Source organism: Pantherophis guttatus, chromosome 5 (assembly GCF_059756535.1).
Source record: "Pantherophis guttatus breed Tessera chromosome 5, ASM5975653v1, whole genome shotgun sequence".
In the NCBI taxonomy this organism is placed as follows: Eukaryota; Metazoa; Chordata; class Lepidosauria; order Squamata; family Colubridae; genus Pantherophis; species Pantherophis guttatus.
Genome location: NC_142067.1, coordinates 52,232,814 through 52,256,340, shown reverse-complemented (window position 1 = coordinate 52,256,340; position 23,527 = coordinate 52,232,814). Strand labels below are relative to the sequence as shown.

General features: G+C 37.8%; 1 protein-coding gene across 1 annotated transcript; it reads right to left on the bottom strand.

Annotated features, from left to right (window-relative positions):
* Positions 1 to 1,459: 1,459 nt before the first annotated feature.
* Positions 1,460 to 23,511, bottom strand: IFNAR1 (interferon alpha and beta receptor subunit 1). The gene is made up of 11 exons (XM_060686395.2): positions 23,017 to 23,511; positions 17,052 to 17,175; positions 16,100 to 16,272; positions 11,037 to 11,188; positions 8,388 to 8,526; positions 7,533 to 7,650; positions 6,986 to 7,185; positions 6,038 to 6,186; positions 4,943 to 5,087; positions 3,627 to 3,772; positions 1,460 to 3,200 (listed from the first exon to the last, which is right to left on the bottom strand). The coding sequence occupies exons 1-11, from the start codon at positions 23,090 to 23,092 to the stop codon at positions 2,967 to 2,969; spliced, it is 1,656 nt and encodes a 551-aa protein (XP_060542378.2). The 5' UTR covers positions 23,093 to 23,511; the 3' UTR covers positions 1,460 to 2,966.
* Positions 23,512 to 23,527: the final 16 nt, after the last annotated feature.

The window sequence follows — 23,527 nt, the reverse complement described above, 5'->3', positions numbered from 1 at the left end:
TGTAGAGACGGCTCTTACGGGCGACGAGGCTGGCGATCCCGAAAGACCGTCTCGAACAAAAATACTATTGAGGGATGTCACAGGAGTGCTCACATGACTGCTTCACTCAATAACTTTAATCCTAGCACCCCCAGTTATGGTCATTAAGCAATTGTGTGAGTCATTAAGCAGGTGAAGTCCCAGGTAAAGTGTTTTGGGCAGGAACACCTGGAAGGCTTCGCTCAGGACCTGAAAATCCTACCAAAACCCAAGCAGGATTTTTAGCCCCTGAGAGACACTCACATGTGGCTTGCACCAGGCCTTCCAGGACCTCCCCAGCCTGGAATGGAACAACTTGCTGCAGCCAACTTGCCATGGTCAATTTGCCACAACCAGCTCACCATGGGACACCTCATCATGGCCAACTCGCCATAGAACTTGTCACAGGACAATTCAACACTTCAATTTAATTATTTAAAATAATTAAAACATTTCATTTGTCATTTGTCCTCCTTTGGCATCCTTTCTTTAATGACTCTATTCCACCATGTCTTCAATACTAGTGTAATTCTTGTCCCGCAGTGAGTTGGCTGCGGTGAATCATTGCTCTGCTCAGAGCTAAAAATCCTGCTTGGATTTTGGCTCCCTCTTGTCTCTATGTGCTGGTTGAAAAAGCTGTGTTCTGAAGGGTGCAAGTTCCCCTCCATGGGCTGAAAGGCACTCCTTCAGTTGGGTGGATAGATTTAAACTCAATTTTTACATTTTTCTCAACTTTCCTCCATGCACAGAAGGGAACTCCTTCTGTAGGGTGCAGAGAAAAAGCTTAATACAATTAATTGATTGAAATCAATTAATTGTCTCACACATATATGTCAGGCTTCAGGCTTCAATGTTAAATTTCCAAGTGGGTTTCATTTTGTTCCTGTTATTGTTAGCAGAATAATTCACTATTGTGCTGCAAACTTAATTCATGTTAAACTTGTGCAAAGGATTTTGGAAGAGGTGCTTTGCAAAGCATACATTATAAATCTTACAAGTAACATTTTTTTGGAAAACTTGTGCAGGTACTTCACAAACTATCCCAGCTGCTTCTGCATAAATGCATGCACAGGTGCATTACTGTATATCTCACTCTCAGATGTATATTGTTTGTGCACATATATACTACCATTTAGGTCTAAAACTATTTTTGCACAAATACCAATCCTCCAAATAAAAATAAGATGACTTAATTTACTTTTCTATTTAAAATGAAGCTAACATATTAATTTGTTAATATTTCCTTCCCTTGGTATCCAATTACAACCAGCCAGTACACATGGATGAATATGTGAGAAATGATAAACAGATTATTCCAACAGGATACAAATTGAATAGTGTATATTATTTCAAATACATATCAAGCAAGTCTGAGTGGCCTTTCAGCCATGTTTAAATCAAAATAAATTAGAGGATAACATTCAAAATTAAAGCCAAGGTCTTCTTTAAAAAAAAGTTTATTCAATGTTACACTCAGATCCTTTATTGTCAAAAGATAAATACGACATACGTAAAACCCTATTGTTTCCCACCCCATTTAACTTTAGGGCTGTTTCTGTTATTTTTAAATATATTTGATATTTTTGATTGCTGGTTAGTGATTTTTTTCCACCCTAGGGAAGAGCAAATCAAATTCTCAGAACCTCTCATACAACAAACTTCGTTACTGTCCTTTATACATTCAAATTGCAGATTCCTAAGTCTATGCTTTTAACTGTTAACTAAAATTATTTGATTTATATCCTACCTTCTATATAAAAGTGAAGATGGTGTATATAATAATCCTCCCTCCTATTTTCCCCACAACAATCCTATGAGAGGTAAGTTGAGCTGAAAGAGAATGACTGGCCAAAAGCCACCCAATCATTTTCCTGTTCAATAAGAACTTATTTTTTTCAGGCTAAAACTGAAATATATTGGAAAATAGGTGTTCATGGAAATAAAAACTTTCTGCTTACATTAATTTTCATTCAAGAGACTTAACCAAGATTAAGAGTGGACATCCTTCATTTTGGGGAACAGGTTGAAGACCAGTGAGTAGTAGCGCTTCAGACAGCTGGGTGAGGCCAAGGTTTTCCAGTGTGCCCCCCCCACCCCTCCCAGTTTGTGGATGGAATATTTGACTGTGTTATATAAAGCTGTATTAAGTCCATTAAAAGGATTATAGTACTATAATTTTTGTATGCATTTTCTAGCTCAAAATAGCAGGAAACTGTGCTATTGGTATCTGGCAATCATCGTTGAAAAGTGGTTCAGGGTGCTACAGAAAAATATTTTGGCCATGCATGCAATTGCTTGCATAGACTGCCTGTAACTCATACAGATTATAAAGTTTTTAATCGGCTGTTAACACTTATTACAAGTTTACCCTGATGAACTGCTTTGTGTCAAAGAATGATCTTGCTTAATGAATGATGAACAAGGAAAGCACCAATATTGTGATCATACAGCACAAGGAAAACATAACCACTGCATATATTTATTTGGTACACACACTCTTCTTTCCTTCCTTCTTTCCTTTTAAAACGATAAGTAGCCTTTTTCTTTAATACTTTTGAAAACTCCTATAGACTGGCTCAGCCTACAATTAGTCCCTTAGAATCCACTGCAGTTAATACTGTAAGAATGAAATGTCCAGGTGTGTTTTTTGTACGGTATGTATACATAAACACAGGAATGTGATTTCAGCACCAGTCGTATAAAGTCATTTTTTTCCTGTAGCATTTTAAGAAGAGAAAACAAATTTGTTCCTTCACTTGTAGTAAGTGGTTCTTCCAGCAGCAGGCCACAAAGCTCAAAATCAGTGTCAGCAAAGGCAGCTCTGGCCCACTTTTAGGCCCAGGTCTTTGTTCTTTATAGACTAAAGGTAATACAGATGATTTCTATAATCAGGTTTTCCTCATTATGATGCTGTCCTCATCTTGTTTCCAGCTTGCATTATCTTGCAGTTATACTGTTATTAGTTCTGAGGATTGATGGGATTCGTTATCTCCAGAAATGATGTTATCAATAAAATAGTTTCCTGAGTCTTGGCTGATCTGTTCCAACTCTTTGTCGACTCTGACATCATCCAGGTTAACTTTACATGGAAGAGCAATGCTGGAATTTATGACCATACATTTGTCTGTTTGCTCTTTCGCAACTGGGAAATATAATCTGTTCAAATCGTTTTCTCCAGTGCTCTGCATTGGGACATAATAAAGTAATAAGAAAAATGTAAACATTTTAAATAATTTAATAATCACTATTACAGTATCATAAAATTCTGCTGAAGCTATTTATTATACAAGGCACTATTAAAAGTTATATAGAGATAGAATTAAGCTAACTCACTGAAGTTTAAAAGTACTGCTTAAATTCTGAAAAGATTATTAACTCTTGAGCATTAGCAGACCAGCCTAATTACTAGAATATACTCCAAATGAATCTCTGTTGTTGTATCTTCCCCCTACAGAACAGCATTCTCACAGAGATCTGTATGTGCCCACTCCAAGAGAATTTTAAAAGTTTCCACATGAATATAGGTGATACTTCTAGTCTACTTTTCCACAATTATTTTAATTTTATTTATTTTAAATAATATGTTAAATTGTTGATAAATACTGTACCTCTATGTCTATGACCATTGGAGGTTTACATTTAGGGAAGAATGCATAGTTTATATTTCTCCAAGCATAATAAATAGCAACGATGAAAGATATTATACAAAGCACGGCACCAGAAATAATTAGGGGGATGAAATGTGAAGATTCTCCTACAAAACAAAAAGAGAATCAAGCTAATTGGAGTGAAATTGGGTTGCACAAGAAAGCAAAGTAGATTTCTTATCATTAATAACCTTGATGGCTTGTATCACGCAGGACAGAATTATATATTTGCCTACTACACACATAAAGTTTTTTTCCCCTTCCATTTTTGCTCATTGTAGTTTGGATACAGAGTTCTAAAATCTTCCCCAATATACCTCCATTGTACCTAATTTCAGCATTTTAGCCTTGTTACTATCAGGAGCAACTGATCCATAAAACTCAATGGAATTATTTCCCCTCTGTCAATAGAAATCAGCAGAGTCTCATCCCTATGAAAATAACTCATGTAGCAAGTATTCATCATGTAGAACAGAGAAAGGGTTTACATTATATTTTTATGTAAATGTAATTTTATAGCAAGCTTACCAGCAGCAGTTTTTAGCTACTCACAGGTTTTTATAGCACTCATACTACCAGACTTTGGTCAATGTATGAAAACACAAAAATAACCCATGCAGTAAAATATTATCCATCTTCCCAACACAATATAAAGTAGCTTGAAAAACATATATAAGAAACGAAGGCAGTTCCAAGTCTGAAAGCCCACCAGAATTAAATTTTCAATTCCTTCTGAAATATCAATAACAAAGGAACAAGACACAACTCCAAAGAAGTCTGGCAAAATACAGGTAGTCCTCAATTTACAGTCAATTTTTTAACAACCGTTCAAATTTATGACAGATTCAAAAAAGTTACCTTTAACCTTTCCCAGAATTATTTATGGCTAACAAATTATTTTATGCAAAAATAAGGACATCCAAATGTACATGGGCTCTGAGAACACAATTTTATCTCAATAAAAGCTCCAAATATAATGATTATATGCTTCCTAATAAATATGCATTTAACGTAAGGTTGAAAATAGCTCCTTATTGAATCTGCCATATTATGAAATACAATCCTTTTGAATCTTTCTCAAAACCATTCCCAAGAGTCATAGTTATATTATTAAAAAAATCTGCTTTCAAGTCTGGGAACATTTTGAAGTTGCAGTTCTTTTAAAAGTTATGAATGTAATTTTATACTTCAAAACCCTAATATACCTAACAGGCATAATATAAATACTAAAAATGCGAGCAGAGATATAAGATATTCCAAATAAAATGTAAGCATACCTTTGGCTGTTTTAATGCAAGTTTCATTGCTAAAAGCACTACTTATATTATATACTTCGGAAAATGCTTGCACTTTTAAGCAATATAATGTTGAGGAGATCAGATCTGAGATTATAAACTGTGATGGTTTACGTCTGAGTTCCTTCTGCAAAAAACATGAAAGGGAATACATACATAGATAAACCAGACCAATAACTAAATTGTAATAAATTATGAGAAAAATATTTTTCATTGGAAGCAATATACAATGTAATTGCAGAAATATGGGTCAATCAATATGAAGAATAGGAAAATACTGATGACAACTGATTGGCTGTCATTGGTGCTATTTCCTAGTTAGCAGTATTTGAGATGACACGTTTGTGTTTAATGCTCCTGAAGAAAGCACAGATGACAAAGATATACTTTCCACTTGAAGATACTGAATTGAAAAGGCAAAATTGTATTATATTATTTAAGGATTCTTTTTTAAAGATACATTAAGATTTAAGGATTCATTTTTAAAAAGATACATTAAGTATACTTGTACATAACTTGAAAATTATTTGAAAATATGTGGAGAAAATACAGAAGCACAAATACAGCAGCTCTTAAAAACAACCACATTTTTGTGACTCTGTGTGTGTTTGAAAAGTACTATTGTGTGGCTACTCAGTTCTTTAGTGGAAATGCTATCTGGAAAAAGTATGGGTGAACATACTGCACTGTTGGCAGGCCCTTAACAACTTGCAATTTGAATGTGTAACTATCTTCCAAAACAAAATCCATAAAATATTTTGAAGAGGATTCCAATGAGAGGATGTTCTGCAGAAGTGAACTATAAAATCTCTAAGAATGAGTCAGGACATACATACATCTACACACACAAACAATTATTTTATTGGGCTCAATGTTGAAATAATTCAAGTGGAAGATAAAAGCTGTATTTTGCCATTTCTGTTAGTGTATGCCAGTAATTTCTTCATCAGCTTTCAAGTGGTCCAGTTGGACTGCAAAAGCAGCAAAATTATCAAATATGTCATAGGTTTTTAGAAGGTTTGAGGTAAAAGGCTTTGATATAAATGTGTATTTGCTCTTGAACAATAAAAATGTTACCGTGATAGATGAAGTCGAATACCAAACGTTGTAAGTCAGTTCATATGTATCACTCATTGGTCTGTTTTCAGACTCTCCAGGAGAAGCGATGAAAACATTAATTGAATCTTCACTGGCATTGACTGAAACATTTGGTGGGCCCATTTTATCTTTAAAACAATTTTATATTCATTACACATTTAACATGCCTAATATTGAAAGCTAAAACTCTAAAACTAAAGAAAAATTTCTATTTCAAAACAGATTTTTTTTAAAAAAAACCTTTTTAAACAGTTTCTGCCTGTAGGATAGTTGTATAATTCTAATTACATCCTTTTTAATATAACTGAAGATTTGCAGGAGCAATTCATAGTGAAATACTGCTACCACATTTCCATTCACTTCAGAGGGATTCTGATATTACAGGCAATTAAGAAACCATTTTCAAACTGGAGTGGGTTGGTATTCATTCGGTCTTACTGTTCTGCCTGGTCTTTGTGTCCAATTGAGTTGCTAAGTAGAGTGCAAAGGATGATATGATTTTCCTTCCCAAATGGAAATTATGATTCAATCATTTTGTATGAGGGTTTTTAAGGCAATGGGCACTTCAGGGTCTGAAAACAACCTAACCATCCAACCACATTTTTTTCTCCTTTTATGTAGTCAAGAAATGTCATCCTCACTTACCATGCTTACCAGGAGGAGCTCAAATAAGTTATTTAAGGCCATAGGCTGCCCATCCTGCATATTAGTTAAGGAGAGCTTATACTTGTTTTTAAAAAACTCTGCTATGATATAAAGCTTTTTGTGCTTTACAGTAAGCTTTCAAGAAGTATGTTTCTGTATGCATACACAAACAAACACACACATTACTTACAAGCTACGCTACAGAAATTTTGATGAACAATATTAAGTATTTCAGTATTATTCATAAGCAACAACAGAATGGATGTAAGTAGTGAAACTTACTTTGTTCTATAGGTTTAAATTCTAAGATTTTAGACCAAGGTGACTTGTTATCACTATGTACTGCCTGCACACGGAGATAGTAAATTCCATTGGAGCCAATGAAAGACGAGAGATCACAAAATGTAGTTTGGATATTTTCACATTCAGATACATTTTTCCAGTCCTTTGAAATATCAAGAGAATGATGGGCTTTGTATCCACTATAGGAATAGAAAGTTAATTGAATGCAATATACTTATCAGCACATTATATTCCAACTCTAACCAAAAAGTAGTTCAATCTTTCTGCCCTTGGCAGGACAATAAACAGTGAAATATGTTAAACTGTCATATGTGTAGATAATGTTTGTTATCAATTAAACTCCCTTTGCCCCCACCAGTGATATCATTTCACTGTCATCATTCTTACAGCAGCGCATGTATGTTTGCACCCCCCTACTAATCTTCAAATATTTCAGCATGCACACATACGCGAAGCTTCAAAAAAATAAAAATAGTAGAAATGAGATGCAATATGAAAATAAGAAATACATAATAAGGATTCTTACGGAAGCAGCTGTACTATGAAGCTCACATTTCCATTATATAGATTATCCCAATATAAGAGATGCTTCATATTCAAGCTATGAATTCGAAGATTTTCAAGACGAGGTAGTCCAATCCAAACTAAAAGCAGAAAAAAAATAATTTGAAATAGCTTTTTTTTAAAATGGCAAGACTGGAGAGCTAACTACTAATCTCTAATTCAATTAAACAGGAAGCAAGAGTTCTGTTGGCATCTTACATTACAGTAAACTATATTAAAGGCAGCTTCTCCAATACCAGCAAATCCCTGTTCCCATCAGATTTCTATAATCTTGCAGAAAACAAAAGGAGCCTCTCCCCTTTTCAGAATTTGACATTTTTGCTAGATTTAGGCTTTATTAAACTTGTTCACTAGTGTTTGAGAAGAAAATAGATAAATAGTATACACTCTTCAATAGCCATCTAGCTCCTATTAAGAAATAAATTACTAGAGAGCAGCTGAGTTTCTACTTCCTTGGTTTAATAAAATATACCACAGTTACCAATTGTCCCTGTCTCCTTGTCAGGCCTTAAGGGACACTCTTTAAGGTATCCACTTTGGTAGTTGTATTAGAGAAATCGGTAGAAAGGGATATAGGTAAGATAGTCAGACTAACTCCTTTCCCATATCTTGATTACAGTGGACTAGAGCAGGGGTGGGCAAATGTGGCCCTTTTACAACCTGTGGATTCTGGGAGTTGAAGTCCACAGGTTGTAAAAGGGCCACATTTGCCCACCCTGGACTACAATATTATTGTAAGTAAAATGCTATGGTGTTTTTTTTTTAAAGCAGGTTTCAAGGGATTTCCATGCTTAAAATGAACACATAGATATAATACCTTTAGAAGTCTGTATACAATGCATGGGACTGTAAATAGAAAAGTGATCATCCATATGTGCTTTAACTTTCAAACAATAAGTAGTTTCTGGTTCAAGATCATAAATGATTTCACCTGGAAAAATAGATCGTGTTTTTTCCTAGAGACAATTGAATTTACTGTTAGTTATTATTATTGTAGCAATTGTATTACTATTATTGCAATACTGCAACAATGTTGACAATTCTTGTTGCAGAAAGTTAAGATACATTATTGGCTTAACATGGGTAAGCTGATATCTTTAAAAACACTGATGTAGAAAATTCAGAAAATAGCTTCATCCCTCCCCAAATGCGTATAGAATGACAATGTTGTTCTGTTTGTTCTCTCCTTCTCTGTCTGTAGTGAAGATGTTCCTACTGAATCTTTCTATGGATTTGACAAAGACAGAGTTGGGATAATTTCAAATTTTGAGTGCTTCCTTGATATGTTTTTGTTTTGTTTTCCCTCTTTGCTTGTGGGCAAACTTTTAGCCCAGTGATGTAAGGTTCAGATTACTGCCAGTATGTGCTCCAGTGGGTGGTAGGAGTCAAAAGATAAATACTGATCTCTGTGTGGGGGTTTCTTATATGCACTGCACAGCCAGGAAGGCCAGGCTATGTCCCTTAACATCCTCTAGTGTGAACTTAATGTTGCTTTCCACATATTGATGTATTTAGTGAAGGCTTCCACTTCCTGTGTTTTAACTTTGACCCAGGTATCCTCCATGTATCTATACCAATGGATGGGTGGAATTCCTGTGAAAGAAGGAATCGTCCTTTGATTCTATTTCTTCCATGGAGACATTGGCCACAATGGGAGACAATAGGTGAGCTCCTAGCACAGCAGTGCTTTTCTATGTAAAAAAAATCTTTGTTGTATTTGAAATAGAATGGTGGTCCAGCATATTACATATGCAGTCTGGGCTAAGGTTGATTCTGTCACCTAAAGTGTGACAGAAGTAGTACTATAAGGTACTACTACCTTATAATAGTTTCCTCACTCCTGTGACTACTTCAGCTGTGGGAATGAAGGTGAAAAGTGACATCATAAGAAATAATTGTTTCATCAGGATTCAGTTTAGTTTCTGAATCTTGCTGACTTATAAGTGCTGGCAGGATCTCTCTTCAAAGCCTAAACTGTTCACCTTGACTTTGCAGTCATTCAGGACTACCGTGCATCTTTCCTTTATCAGTTGGCAATATGATGACACTCAGGTCTCTTCCTAGGGATGTCACTGCTTATCTTTCTTGAATTGTGAGGTTAGAAGGGACAAAAGTTACAAAAGTAGGTAACATCATTAATCCCAGAAGGGAGTAAGGTTTGCTCTTATTTTTATATACTAAAAATGCCCCAGAATCCAAGACAACTTTTGAGCAAATAGTTAAGGCACTTTAGAAAAAATTGTATTTCTGAAAGAAATGTAGAAACCCATTTCATTTATACTTCTTTTTTTTTTTATAGAAACTTTATTGAGGTTTTTTACAAAACAGAAAAAATAAAAAAAAATAAAAAAAAAGAGAAAAAGGAAAAACAAACATTCAAACAGAAACATAAAACACATAAGTATAATAACACTTTCAATTTGTATCGGATGTGCAGTGTTTTAACTATTTACATAAATAGTACTTGGTGACATTTCAACTCACTTTTAACCAATATTTAACACACCTTTAGATCTTTCTTTCATTTTGTCATGCAACCACTTGTACCACCTTTCCCATACCATATAGTAAACTGACTTCTCATCATTTAATTCATAAGTTAATTTAGTCATCTCTGCGCACTCGAGTATTTTCTTAATTGTAAGCTCTTCTGGTGGTTGAGTTTTCTCTTTCCAGTACTGTGCGTATGCCAATCTAGCGGCTGTAATTATGTGGATCATTAAATGTGTCATTTCCTTTCTATATGACTTCTTTATTATTCCCAGGAGGAAAATCTCTGGTGTTAGTTCAATATCTTCGTCAATTATTTCTTGTAACCACCTCCTAATTTTACTCCAGTATCCTTTCGCTTCAGGGCATGTCCACCACATGTGAAAGAAGATGCCTTGACCATGGCCACATTTCCAACAGTTGGGATGTATATTGGGATATATTTTTGCAAGTCTGGCTGGGGCTAGGTACCATCTATGCAACATTTTGTAATGGTTTTCCTTATATGCCACCGCTCTAGTGAGTTTAAGATTTCTGTTCCATGCCTCCTCCCATTCCCCAAAATTTATATCGCGTCCTATATTTTTCTCCCATGCAATTATTTGGTTCTTTGTGACATCTTCGAACTTATCGTCGCCTAATAGATAATTGTATAGTTTTGCCAGAATCTTTTTATTTGTTCCCATCAGGACTTTATCCAATCCATTTGGTCCAAGTTCTAAACCGTATTGTTCTTTGTCTCTCTGATATCTGGATTTTACTTGTGAGTAGGTCCACCAATCTAAAATTATTCCTTGCTCTCGTAAGGTGTCATTTGGCTTAAGCCTCCCTCCTTCGTCCAAAATATCTTTGTATCTGCCCATTTTCTCCCTCCATTTCATTTATACTTCTATCATAATGGTTTCTACACACACACACACGCACACACACACAATATATCAGCAAATATTAATCATTTAAGAAAAAAATATGTTACCTTAGAATGGGTTGCATTTTTCCAGATAGTTAGCTGATATTTTAATGTGTCTAGCATCCACATTTTTTGTTGATCTCCCTCAGGATGTAAAATATTGATTTTTACACCTCCATATATTGGTTCAAACCAAACTCCTGGAGGACCCACTTGAGCTATAGATGAAAATATCAGCAGAAAAGATTAAAAGTACTTGCTCTGAAGTATTTATAAAGGTAAAGGTTCCCCTCACACATATGTGCTAGTTGTTCCTGACTCTAGGAGGCAGTGCTCATCTCCATTTCAAAGCTGAAGAACCAGCGCTGTCCGAAGACGTCTCCGTGGTCATGTGGCCGGCATGACTAAATGGCAAAGGAGCACGGAACGCTGTTACCTTCCCACCAAAGGTGGTCCCTATTTTTCTACTTGCATTTTTTATGTGCTATCGAACTGCTAGGTTGGCAGAAGCTGGGACAAGTAATGGGAGCTCACCCCGTTACACGGCACTAAGGATTCGAACCACTGAACTGTCGAACTTTCGATTGACAAGCTCCTAGGGTAGAAGAGGGTGGGATAGCTATTCTCATCCATATTGGCAGCAAGATGCATTATTTCCTAAATTCTATGAATTTGTTTCATAGAATTGGTAGGCCTAAAGGGGCATTGTGGTAGGCCTAAAGGGGCATTGGACTTACTATTGTGTCCCATTCCTCCCCATCCTTATCAGTATCCTTGCCAGGGTTTCTCAGCCCATCTACTAAGATTGCAGTAGAATTCCCCAAACTGATGTTGGGCATCTACAACTTGCATTCCCTAGAACAGCCCAGGAATTAATGATCACCAGACAACCACAGACCTGCCTCTTAACTAACCATTCCCTGGGCTGTATCTCTTTGCCCTGTCTCAGGCCGTCAAACTTGCGGCCCACAGGCTGGATGTATTACACGCTGGCCATGCCCACGCCCGGTTTAGCGAAGGGGAAAAAAGTCGCGATACATCCTGTGATGCCGCCGTTGACGCCACGAGTTTGACACTCATGCCCACGATCATTCCTATAATACAATACCCTTTGGCAACCACATAATTTCAGGAGCTGCATTGGTTGCTGATTGGTTTGCAAGTGCTGTCAATTATCTTTAAGGCCCTATATAGAGCTCTGGACTAGGTTATATGTGGAATTGCCTGCTCCCATATTAATCTACCTATCTAATCAGGTTGAATATGGTCCATACTCTCAAGAGCCTGTCTATACAAGAAATCAATCTGACAGACAGACAGAGTCTCAGAAGCTGACATTTTGATTATTGCTCTCATACCCTAATTGCCTCCCCATAGAGATCCTTCTATTCTTTCCCATCCTGATTTAAAGACAGCAATCGACATTATGCCACTAAGCATAGGAAGAACGAACGTTGTAACTGAAGAGTTTAGTTTGGTAGACACGTGTTTGTGTATATTTGTTGCATAATTCTGAATCTGTATATGGGTTATTTTAGAGGTAGGTTTATTTTTTTAGACGTTTTCTTACTCCGTGAAGTTTTTCATAAGAAGCATTAAAACAAAAATAAAGTAAGATGAAATGGTTTGTTTGCAGCATGGTGGAATGCCGAAGGTAAAAGTGATTATGAATTAGTCCACAAATCATGGTTAAAAAAATGGCATGCTGTAATGTGTGAACCCAACCATAGGTACTGTCTCCAGTTCAGGAGACTGAAACATAGTATCATTAAAAACAAATGATAACTAAATATTTATTGTAGCTTTTGTAATCACAACTTTGCAACACCTTTGCTTAGAAGCAGTACCTATATCTTGGTCCAAAATGAGAGCAGTAACAATTGCCATACCTTATTTCCTGTCTTTGCATAGTTCCTCTTGCTCAACTGCTCTTCCACTTTTCAACAAATAGAATGATTCATTGTGCTTAATAGTAGCTAAAGAAAGTAGGATGGGACCAAGGTCAGCATCCTTAGCAATAGCCAAGAATTATCACTGAGTTCTCCTTTATTTCATTTCTACCAGAGCATATTGGATAGCTTTACCTGGTTCTCCATAAATTTCCTCTTTATGCCATGAAACAGTTAGGAAATTAAAAAGCAAGTTAATTATTTAGAAGGCAGCAATAAAGACTTTAGAACCCAATCACCAGGAAGGGTCTAAGAAAAAACAGATTGCCCATGGCTGCCTCAGCTGGTTAGAGTAGGTCCCAAATAAGAAAGACAGCTGGTAAAAAAAGACAGCTGCTTTGGAATATGGCACCTGGCAATCCTACTCAATGGTTGTCATTGTGGACAATCAGCTATTTCTTACCCACAAGGCACAAAGAAAAATGTATTTTTTTAAAAAAGGGAACGATCAAAGTTGTCCTCTTTTGGGTTTCAATCTCAAACCCATTCAGTTCCTAGGTGAAAATAGCAATTTCCTCAAGGCTAAATAGATAATGGCAGGCAAGGCAAGGAATGTAAATCAAAACGGAGTCCCTTGGAGAGCTTGCCTATGTAGTTTCACTTTCAGTAGGAACATACAGAAGGGGAGCCAAATCCATTGTGTAGTTCAGAGAGCCAAGGCAGGTTTGTCAGCTATTCTAAAAATCAGGGTTACAGGAGACACCACAGAAAGAGACCTGACAGTTGTTTCCAGGAGAGAAACATGTATCAGGGCTACTTCTTCAATCAAGCTCCAGCCAGCAGCCTTTAATCAAGGGATTCACTCCCTTGCTTGGCAAGGAACTTCATAGAGTGTCTTTGCTCCATTCTTTGCTCTACTCACCAAGTCCAAGGGCTTGAAGATTGTCCACCATTATCTGACTGCTCCAGCTGGTCCAATGGTATTTGTCCTTGATCAGCCTCATGGGATTCCTGCCTTGGGTCCCCTGAGGCTGACATTCCACTGGTTCAGCTGGAGTAGTTTCTTCAGAGACTGAGTCCGGGGCCATGACAAAAGTAAGATGGGAGAACTAGTTTGAACCCCCATAAAAACAGGAAGCTTGCTAGTTGTAAAAAAGTGCTAATTAAATGTGTTGACAACTAACATTGTGTGGTAAGAAATATCAAAGGCCAAAAAAAAAAAAAAAAGGTTCAAATTCTATTCAGCCATGAAGTGTTGAGGTAGCTTGGGATCATCCACTTCTGGGCAAGAGCTCCATTTCACCTTTAAAAGAAATGTCTTTTATCATCCCATCATTGCAGGTTTCAGTGGAAGCCTATCACTGAAAAAGTATGCAGAACTGCTCTTTCTGATCATAATACCATGTTCACACATCATGCTAAGCCATAGATTGTTTTAACCATGTTTTATTGAACAATATTCATAATTAGTGTTGGTATCTTTCACAATGGATGTTAAAACAAATATAACTCATAATGATTCTGGAAATCCCTCTAATTGTACTGTGGACTTCTGATACAAAGATCCAAAGTTTGCAGTCCAATTTCTTATCATTGTGAGGCAGTGCATATATAAGAATGGCAGAAGATACCCTAACACTGTATTTTTAATAAAGTCAAAGCATACAATGTAACCCTGTCCCCAACTGTCTTTCAGCATGCACAATAAAGTCCACCACTTCATAATCTCCTTGTATGTATTTCCCCTGAAAAGTTAAATGTAATCCAAGACCCTGACAGGCGTCTTACTCCTGTTCTATATATTACTTATTTTTATATTTAAAATATAACTGCAAACTTTAATTGGAGAGCATGAAGTACTCCAGCCTGTAAATTCTCTAGCATTAAAGTTAAATAACAAGAGCCAAAACATACATTAGCAGAGTGCTGTACATTGGGAGATGCTCTTTCTGTCTCACTTTTCTTCTGATATTAGCCCAAAAAGGAAGAAATATGGATGTTTGTCACTATACTTTTAAGAAATTAAGAAAACAGCAATAGCACGTTTCTTGCAGAAAGAGGAACTGTGATTTCGAATGCATGGTAGACAGAAGGAAAGAGCCTGCTTCTTTTGTGACATTTATTATTTTTTAAATGAAAGATTAAGAGATAATCACAGAGCTCTTGGGAAATGTCTGTATATCAAAGAGAAACAGAATCTGGCATGAAAGGAAGGTGGGTAATGTAAAATTATTGAAAAATGATGTTGAGTGAGTGAGTTTTCTAGCCTTAAGAGATAATGAGTGAGTTAAAAGAGAAGGGTTACCACCAGTAGTAAAAAGATAAGAAATGGGGTAGGAGAAAGGACTTGATAATCTATCCAAAAGTAAGATGTCTGATAAACATATAAATGGGGGATAATGAGTAGCTAGCTGCCAAAGAAAAAAGTATAATCCCCTCTATTCCCTTCTCTGTCTTCCTAAGAAAGATAAAAAGTTTTCATCCTCAAAGCATTTATTGAAAATTCCAAAGTTCTACTGTATAATGGTAGAACAAGAAGAAAGGACAAGCTTCTCTAATAAATGGAAAATTCTTTAATAACTCCAATAGAAACCCATGAGGATGGTAGAGGACAGGAAGGCCTGGAGGAACGTTGTCCAAGGGATCGTGATGGGTTGGACACAACTTCGCAACTAACAACAACAACAACAACAAGAAACCCATAATATGGCAAAGTCTGATCATTATGTAGCAACAGAAAAGCAGTGGTACAGATGCTTTCAGCTCAGCTCAACTCCTAATAACCCCACAGAAACCCTTTGGTGTCTCTGATAACAGTGCAAAAGAGAATTGCTATTGCCTTAATTTTTAAAAAGATTTCTCTGTGTTTTAACCAGAAACAAAAGGAAAGGGAACGTTTCAAATGCTTGTAAGAAAACACATTTTATTATGTGAAGGCCCAACGCGTATTAGAAAATTCTTTTATCAGGAACTTTACAAAACAAAACTTCAGGAGTTTTCCAGAATGATTTGAACTTTCACACAATAAAATCTATTTTCTTACTGGCACTCTGCCGTGAGGAGGGAAGTCATGTCTGTCCTCTTCTCCAACTATTAATGAGGTCTGACATGACTTAGCTTCTAAATTCAAGCAAAATCATCAAGATACTGTTGTTGCCTGTTGAGACAAGTAAAATAAAGATGTACATTTAATTACCAACTTTGTTTTCTAATGTGAGTAAACAAGGCAAAGATTCATACCTTCTAGATAAGGAGTAAATTCTAAAAAGGCATAAGGAGAGTGATTTTTCAGAGTGTTCACTCTTATAGTTACATTATAAGATACTAAATAATCTTGAATTGCTGACGAGAGATCACATTCTGTGACGATTATATTCTGACATTGAGGAAGAGCTGCCCAGATTGCAGAGTGTCTGGAATAATTGCAAAAAGAAAGCAAAAGGTCTTGGACACATTTTCAAATAAAATGCTGGGAACCAGTCATTCACGAAAAAACAAAAGAAAGAATGTTATTACATTTACATTGGTCCTGGAAGGTTTATTTATTTATTAAACTTACATGGTACCCATATCATCAACAGAGATTCCAGGTAGCTTACAATCATTTAATAAAATGCCAGTATGAAATATTAAAACAATAAATAGTAAGATTAAGTTTGAATTAAAATTGACAGATATAGAGAGAAAAGGAGCAAGATGCACATGGGGAGGAGGTCTTAATCCATTAAACACCTCCATACCCAATTAGGGCCCCAGGGCATTGGCAGAGCTGGGTCTTTAGGCCCTTTCGGAAGGCCAAAAGGGTGGGTGTGCATCTCACCTGGGGGGGGGAGGGAGGGGGGAGGGGGCAGGATGGGATGGGACACTGTATTCCAGAGGGCAGGAACCAGGGCAGAAAAGGCTCTTCTCCTGGACTCTGCCAGCTGGAATTCCATGACCAATGGAAAATTATGGAAATATCCCCTATTGCAGTACTCTATCTTGCCCCATATATTTAAAAAAATACTTTATTTTTTAAAAAACCAGATAAGCCTGTCTTGAAAGCATCAAGAACACATGTGCATGTACAGTGTTGTTCATTACTATTTCTGCTTTAAAGTAACAGAAACTTTATATGCTGCATCTGCCTAATTTTAACCAAAATAGAATTCTGTTCAAAAGTGCTGCAAAACAGGATAAAATGTACACTTACCTGTGGTATTGTACTGAAAATGTTACATTGAGGCCACATGGATTATCCCAGTCCCATTTCAGTATAATATTTGCATTAATAACATTGATGGTAACATTTTGTGGGTGTTCCAGACATGTTAAACCTGTGAATATTTTAGAAAAGAACATAGTAAAAGTAAAAAATTAGCAGGTTAACATATTTTGGGATTTCTGAATATAGACTGATAAAAGTCTTTGCTCATAACACACCAGATATAATTGGTTGAAAAGAAGACAATGTGGATAAATACTAGGGGATAGTAGAATACAAGACAAAGAATTGGAGAAAATCACAAAGTATCAAGATCTGAAAAATAAAACTGAAAGATTATGGCATAAACTGGCAGTGGAGGTCCTAGTAGTTATTGGGACAGTGGGTTCATACCAAACTCCCTTGGAGCAAAAAATCTGTGCATTGACAAAATTGCCAGCTGTCAATTACAAAAAGCCATGCTGCTTGAATCTACATATATATTTGAGAGGAGATAATTGTCAACTATTGTTATCTTTCCCACCTCAGATTCACCCAAAGTAGCCAAATCTCCTACACCTATCTCCAACCCTTTAGGCCAGGGGTCCCCAACCCTTACTCCAGAGGTCTTCAAACTTGGCAGCTTTAAGACTTGTGGACTTCAGGTCTCAGAATTCTCCAGCCAGCTATGCTCCAGCCAGCTATGCTGGCTGGAGAATTCTGGGAGTTGAAGTCCACAAGTCTTAAAGCTGTCAAGTTTGAAGACCTCTGCCCTAGTCCATGGACCAGCACTGGGCCGCAGCATGCCAGAAACCGGGCTGCGCAAATAAGCAAAGCCCCATCCACAGGATGTAGGCAGCACATGAAACCACTCCCCCTCTGGTCTGTGGAAAGACATCTCTCCAGGGAACTGGTGCTTGGTGCCCAAAAGGTTGGGGGCCACTGCTCTAGTGATCTTAGAAAAGGTTGGGGGCCGCTGCATCTCTTAGAAAAAGATATGTGAGGCCTATTTCATAGGCAAAAGATTGGAATAGCCCCAGACCCTGACAGAGTAACTCCTTCTTGTTTGAAAAGTTGTGCTGAACAACTGGCCCCATCTTCACCTGTATCTATTAAAGATCGCTGGAGATGTGCTATGTCCCTTCTTGTTTGAAACACTCTATTATCATCCCAGTTCCCAAGAAATCCTCCGTCAAGGAGCTGAATGACTACAGACTGGTTGCTCTGACATTTGTAGTTATCAAGACCTTTGAGAGGTTAGTGCTGACCCGCCTGAAAATCATTATGGAACAACTGTTAGATCCCTTGCAGTCTGCCTACTGAACAAATACCGGTAGATTGGCAGATGATGCTCTAAATATGGCACTGCAGGACATCTTGCAATATCTTGAATCCCCAGGGACCTATGCACAAATCTTTTTCGTAGACTTCAGCTTGGCATTCAATATCATCATTCCAGAAATTCTTCACTCCAAACTGATTCAGCTAACTGTACCCGTCCATACTTTTAGGTGATTAGCTTTTTGACAAGCTACAAAGCAACAGGTGAAGCTAGGGAAAATCACATTGAGCACCCAGTGTCCTGCAGGCTAAGTGTTCTCTCCACTGCTCTTCTTTCACTACATCAATGACTCCATCCCAAAAGAACTCTCTGTTAAAGTACTGAAGTTTGCAGATGATACAACAATCATTGGTCTCATTTGAGCTGGTGATGAATCTGCATATAGACAAGAAGTTGAACAACTGTGGTACATCTGGAACAATCTGGAGCTGAACGTGATTAAAACTGTAGAGATGAGTGTGGATTTTAGGAAGACCACCACTTACTACATTTGACAGCACAGTATCAGAAATAGAAGCATTATTGGGTTCTATAATCTTCCAGAATTTGAAATAGACACCTAAGATTCGAACCATCATTAAAAAGACACAACTAAGAATGTTCTTCCTCTGTCAACTTAGGAAGTTCAGACTGCCCCAGGAGCTGTGATAGTTCTACAGAGGAATTATTGAGTCTGTCATTTATACTTTGATAATTGTCTGGTTTGGTACAGCAACCGTATTTTTCAGATTATAAAACACTCTGGACTATAAAACACATCTAGCTTTTGGGGAGGAAAACAAGAAAAAAAAATTCTGCCTCTGCCTCCTAGCAATTTGCCTCCTTGCAGCAAACAGTCTGATCAGCTTCAGCACAGCCTGATTTAGCAAGAGCAGCTGATTGGCAGTTGGATCTGCCTCCTGGAATACCACAGATCAGCTGTTCCAGGCTGTGGGGATCACCGCCACCCATTGGCACTGTCACCGCCCATTGCCACTGCTACCTATTGCTGCCTCCGCATGGACCATTTTTGGCCTCAGCGCATCCCATTTTTGGCCCGTTCCAGGCAGTGGGGATAGGCAGTGGTGGCGGCAATCCCCGCCACCTGGAACGGGCCGAAAACAGGATGCGTGGAGGCTGAAAATGGGACGTGCGGAGCCTGAAAGCGGGATGCACAAAAGCCAAAAATGGGGCACGCAGAGGCGGCGATAGGTGGCAATGGTGCTGATGGGTGGCGGTGATCCCTGCAGCCTGGAACAGCTGATTGGTGGTATTGCGGGAGGCCGATCCAATCACCAATTAACTGCTCATGCTAAATCAGGCTGTGCTGAAGCTGACCAGGCTGTTTGCTGTTTGCTGCTTGCTGCAAGGAGGCAAATTGCTGGGAGGCAGAGGCCAAAGGGTGGGGGCCGGTGGGTGAGTGGGCTTTGGCAACATTTGCTCTATAAGATGCACAGACATTTCTACCCACTTTTTTTGTGGGGGGGAAGTGCATCTTATAGTCCAAAAAATACAATAAATAGGACAGGTACAGACTCCAACAGATAGTTAGAACTTCAGAAAGAACAATTGCAACCAGCCTGCCTGCCATTGAAGACCTGTATATTGTGCAGGTCAGAAAGAAGGTTGAGAAAGTATTTACAAATCCTTCACAATATAAATTGTTTCAACTCTTTCCCTCAGAACACTGCTATTATATGCCAAAACAACTAGACACAGGGATAGTTTTTCCCCTCGTGCCATCACTCTGCTGAATACCTAATTCTCACAGTATTGTTCTATGTCTAAGTATATTTACCCATATTATGTGGCTATATTAATATTTTTATCCTTCTCATCTTTTCTACTACCCCAGTTGATTCATTGATTCATTTAATAAATGCAGTAAAAATGTAAAAAATCAGTCTGATTCATTTTATGACAGTTTTGATTTACAATCGTAATTGTACAGCCTCAAGGACTACCTGTATATAATAATAATAATTCAAAATTCACCAATTACGGCTTTGTATCTATAACCTACTAAGCTATTTCCTGTTGATGATTTTCTGATTTTTTTACATGTGACGGGAAATTCCAGTCACTGTTGAAAACAGTGAAGGCAAAGTAGAGAGAAAGCAATAAGCCAAGGGGCCCTGATTTAGTTATTTAACTATTATGCAACTCGAAACCAGGGGACTATGAGAAACTTATGCAATCAGTACACAGGGTTACAAACAATAGAAAAAAGACATAGAAACAAAACCTCAATATTCACTTCAGTGCATTTATTCTCTCAAAGTAGCATCATGGTGCTCTGAATGTTATCCAGGATCTACCCATTTGGATTATTCTTATTCTTATTTTAGTTATTCTCATTAATGCTAATTCATTCAGGAAGCATGAAATATAGCAATAGCAAGATAGCAAGATCATAATGTTTGTTGAAAAGGAAGTTACAAGCTAAGCAGATCCTTGAAGCATTTTTAGACTGAACCATAGCCAAAAGAGGTGCTATAGGAAAACTCTGCAACAGAGCTTCTGTTAAGTCACAGAATTCTATTTTTGATGTGCGACATCAAAAGATGGACAGAAGTTGCCTATGCAATGGGCTAGAAACAGATATAGGACCATGTGATGTGTTGCCACCCTCAAGAAATTGTCTAATAGTTTAAGGCATTAGGCTAGAAACCAGGTGACTGTGAGTTCTAGTCCTACCTTTTCATGAAAGCTGGCTGTGTGATTTTGAGCCAATTACTCCCTCTTAGTTGTTGCAGGGAAAAGAAGAAAAAGAAGGAGTATTGGGCATGTTCTTCACCTTGAGTTATTTATAAAATATAATGAAGGTGGGAAATAAATAAATAAAATAATACTCTTTCTGGAAAAATTCCTTCCTGGAGAAGGCCTGCAAGAGAAAAGCCTTCATCTTATGACTAAGGATACATCAGTTTGTACAAGTCAGGACCAGGTCTTAAGGGCCCACTGTGACCAATCAGCTGAGTATTTTGAACAAACTAACTTTCAACTATACTGCCCTAAGATATCAAGATCGTAATAGACAATAAAGATCATTTATGTTATTATAGGAAGTTTTTTCTACTGAAGGCTATAATGGAACCGTGATGAAAAATCTGCAACCTAAAAAAACAGTCTTGGTCACCCTAACTTTTGAAATCAGTTGGGCACCACCATTTTGGAACTGACTGCCTCCTTGAAAGATGATCAGTGTGGCAGAAAACTTTGTAGATACAGTTAATCTTCAATTTATGACCACAATTGAGTCCCAAATGTTCGTTGCTAAGCAAGACAGTTAAGTGAGTTTTGCCCCAATTTACAACCTTTCTTGCCACAGTTGGTAAGTGAATCACTGCAGTTATTAAGTTAATAACATGATTGTTAATGAATCTAGCGTCCCCATTGTTTGTCAGAAGATCGCAAAAGGTGATCTCCAACAGAGCGGGACATTACAACGATCATAAATATAGACCGATTTGCAAGCATCTGAATTTTGATCACGTGACCATGGGGATGCAGCAATGATCGCAAGTGTGAAAAACCGTCATAAGTCAATTTTTTCAGTGCTGTTTGTAATTTTGAACTGCCACTAAATGAATGGTTGTAAGTGGAGAATTACTTGTATGGAGGTAGAGAGCGAGTAAAAGAAAGTAAACACCCGAGTCTCCAAAGATAAAAAGAATTCACTGTTTATTCTTCTTATTGCCTTAAACTTTTAAGAGCAGGGACTGACAACAGAAACAGACTTGGAGCCTCAGCAGTCCAAACTAAAATTTAAAATAATGTTCAAAATGAGATGTCTAACTTAAAGAGATAAACTGATTGGGCAGCAGCACTTTGAGCATAGCCAGCTGGGGAATTCTGGGAGCTGAAGTCCACAACTCTTCAAATTGCCAAAATTGGACACCCTGCTCTAGACTTTCCAATATGAAGGACCAGCCTTTTTCTCTGCCTGGGCAGGGAACTCATTCCTGGGCAGCGGAGGGGGAGTTTGTTTATAGTGGCCTGATAAGGGTTATCTCTGTTTAAAATTCTAATTACTTGGCTTGATTTTTTTTATTTTTTTTTTTTGCTTTAATTTATATGCCGCCCTTCTCCGGAGACTCAGGGCGGCTTACAATGTGTTAAGCAATAGCCTTCATACTTTTGTATATTTATACAAAGTCAGCTTATTGCCCCCACAATCTGGGTCCTCATTTCACCTACCTTTGAAAGGATGGAAGGCTGAGTCAACCTTGATTTCTTTTCCTTTTTGGGTGTTTGCTTTTTTTCTGTGTCCCATACCTGTTTGGATGTTACAGGCCCCTGTAATTTTGTCCTTCCTTTGTTGTGGAAATTAGGATGGCTTCAGCTTCTTAATGGCCCATTGACAAAGGTGGGGGCTGAAACTTCTGCCTGAGTTTCTGCTTATTTTCTTTTAGGGAATTTTCCTGCTCTTTTAATATTTTTTGAATTTCTTTTCCTTTTTCTAGGAGAAGGGTGAATCATATCTTCGCGGCTCATGCCTGAGCCCAGAATAAGAGACACTCATCCCTGCTGCTGTCCACCTTTGATTCTGAACATTAAATCCAAAGAGACAGCAAATCTCATCTCTTTGCGAGCCGGCATTGAAAGCAGATCAGAAAGGAGAGAGAGGGAGAGGGAGACGAAGGAACTTACCCGTGCTCTTCGACCCCATTCCCAGCACGGCTGCCACCACAAGCCATCGGCGCACCCCTTCCATGCCTCGCCCCATCTAAGAGCCGTTCCGAAGCGATACGACCAGCCATTGACAAGCACCCATAACCTCGGGCTGCTATTGTGGCCTTGCCCAAAAGCGTCACATTACATGACTAACCAGGCTGCAACCGCTAGGATGTGCCCAGCACCCTCGCAATATAGAGGATAGAAAGTGCAGAGGAGCACGCTGAGGAGCAGGCTTTTCTTATTCTTTTTCACTAGCACTTCCCTTTTTCTGTGGGGGAAGATTAAATAAAAGCATTGCACGTTTGACAGGAGAGTAAAAGAACATTCAGCTGAATGTTAGGTTGCGCCTTGACAGAGCAATAATTGAGCTAAAATTCTTTGACTGCTTTGGAAATTCAAAAGAGCTACTCATCTGAACAGATGCAAATGAGGGAAACACTTTCTTAGACAGTGCAATGCATAAATAACATTGGACTATCGTTGT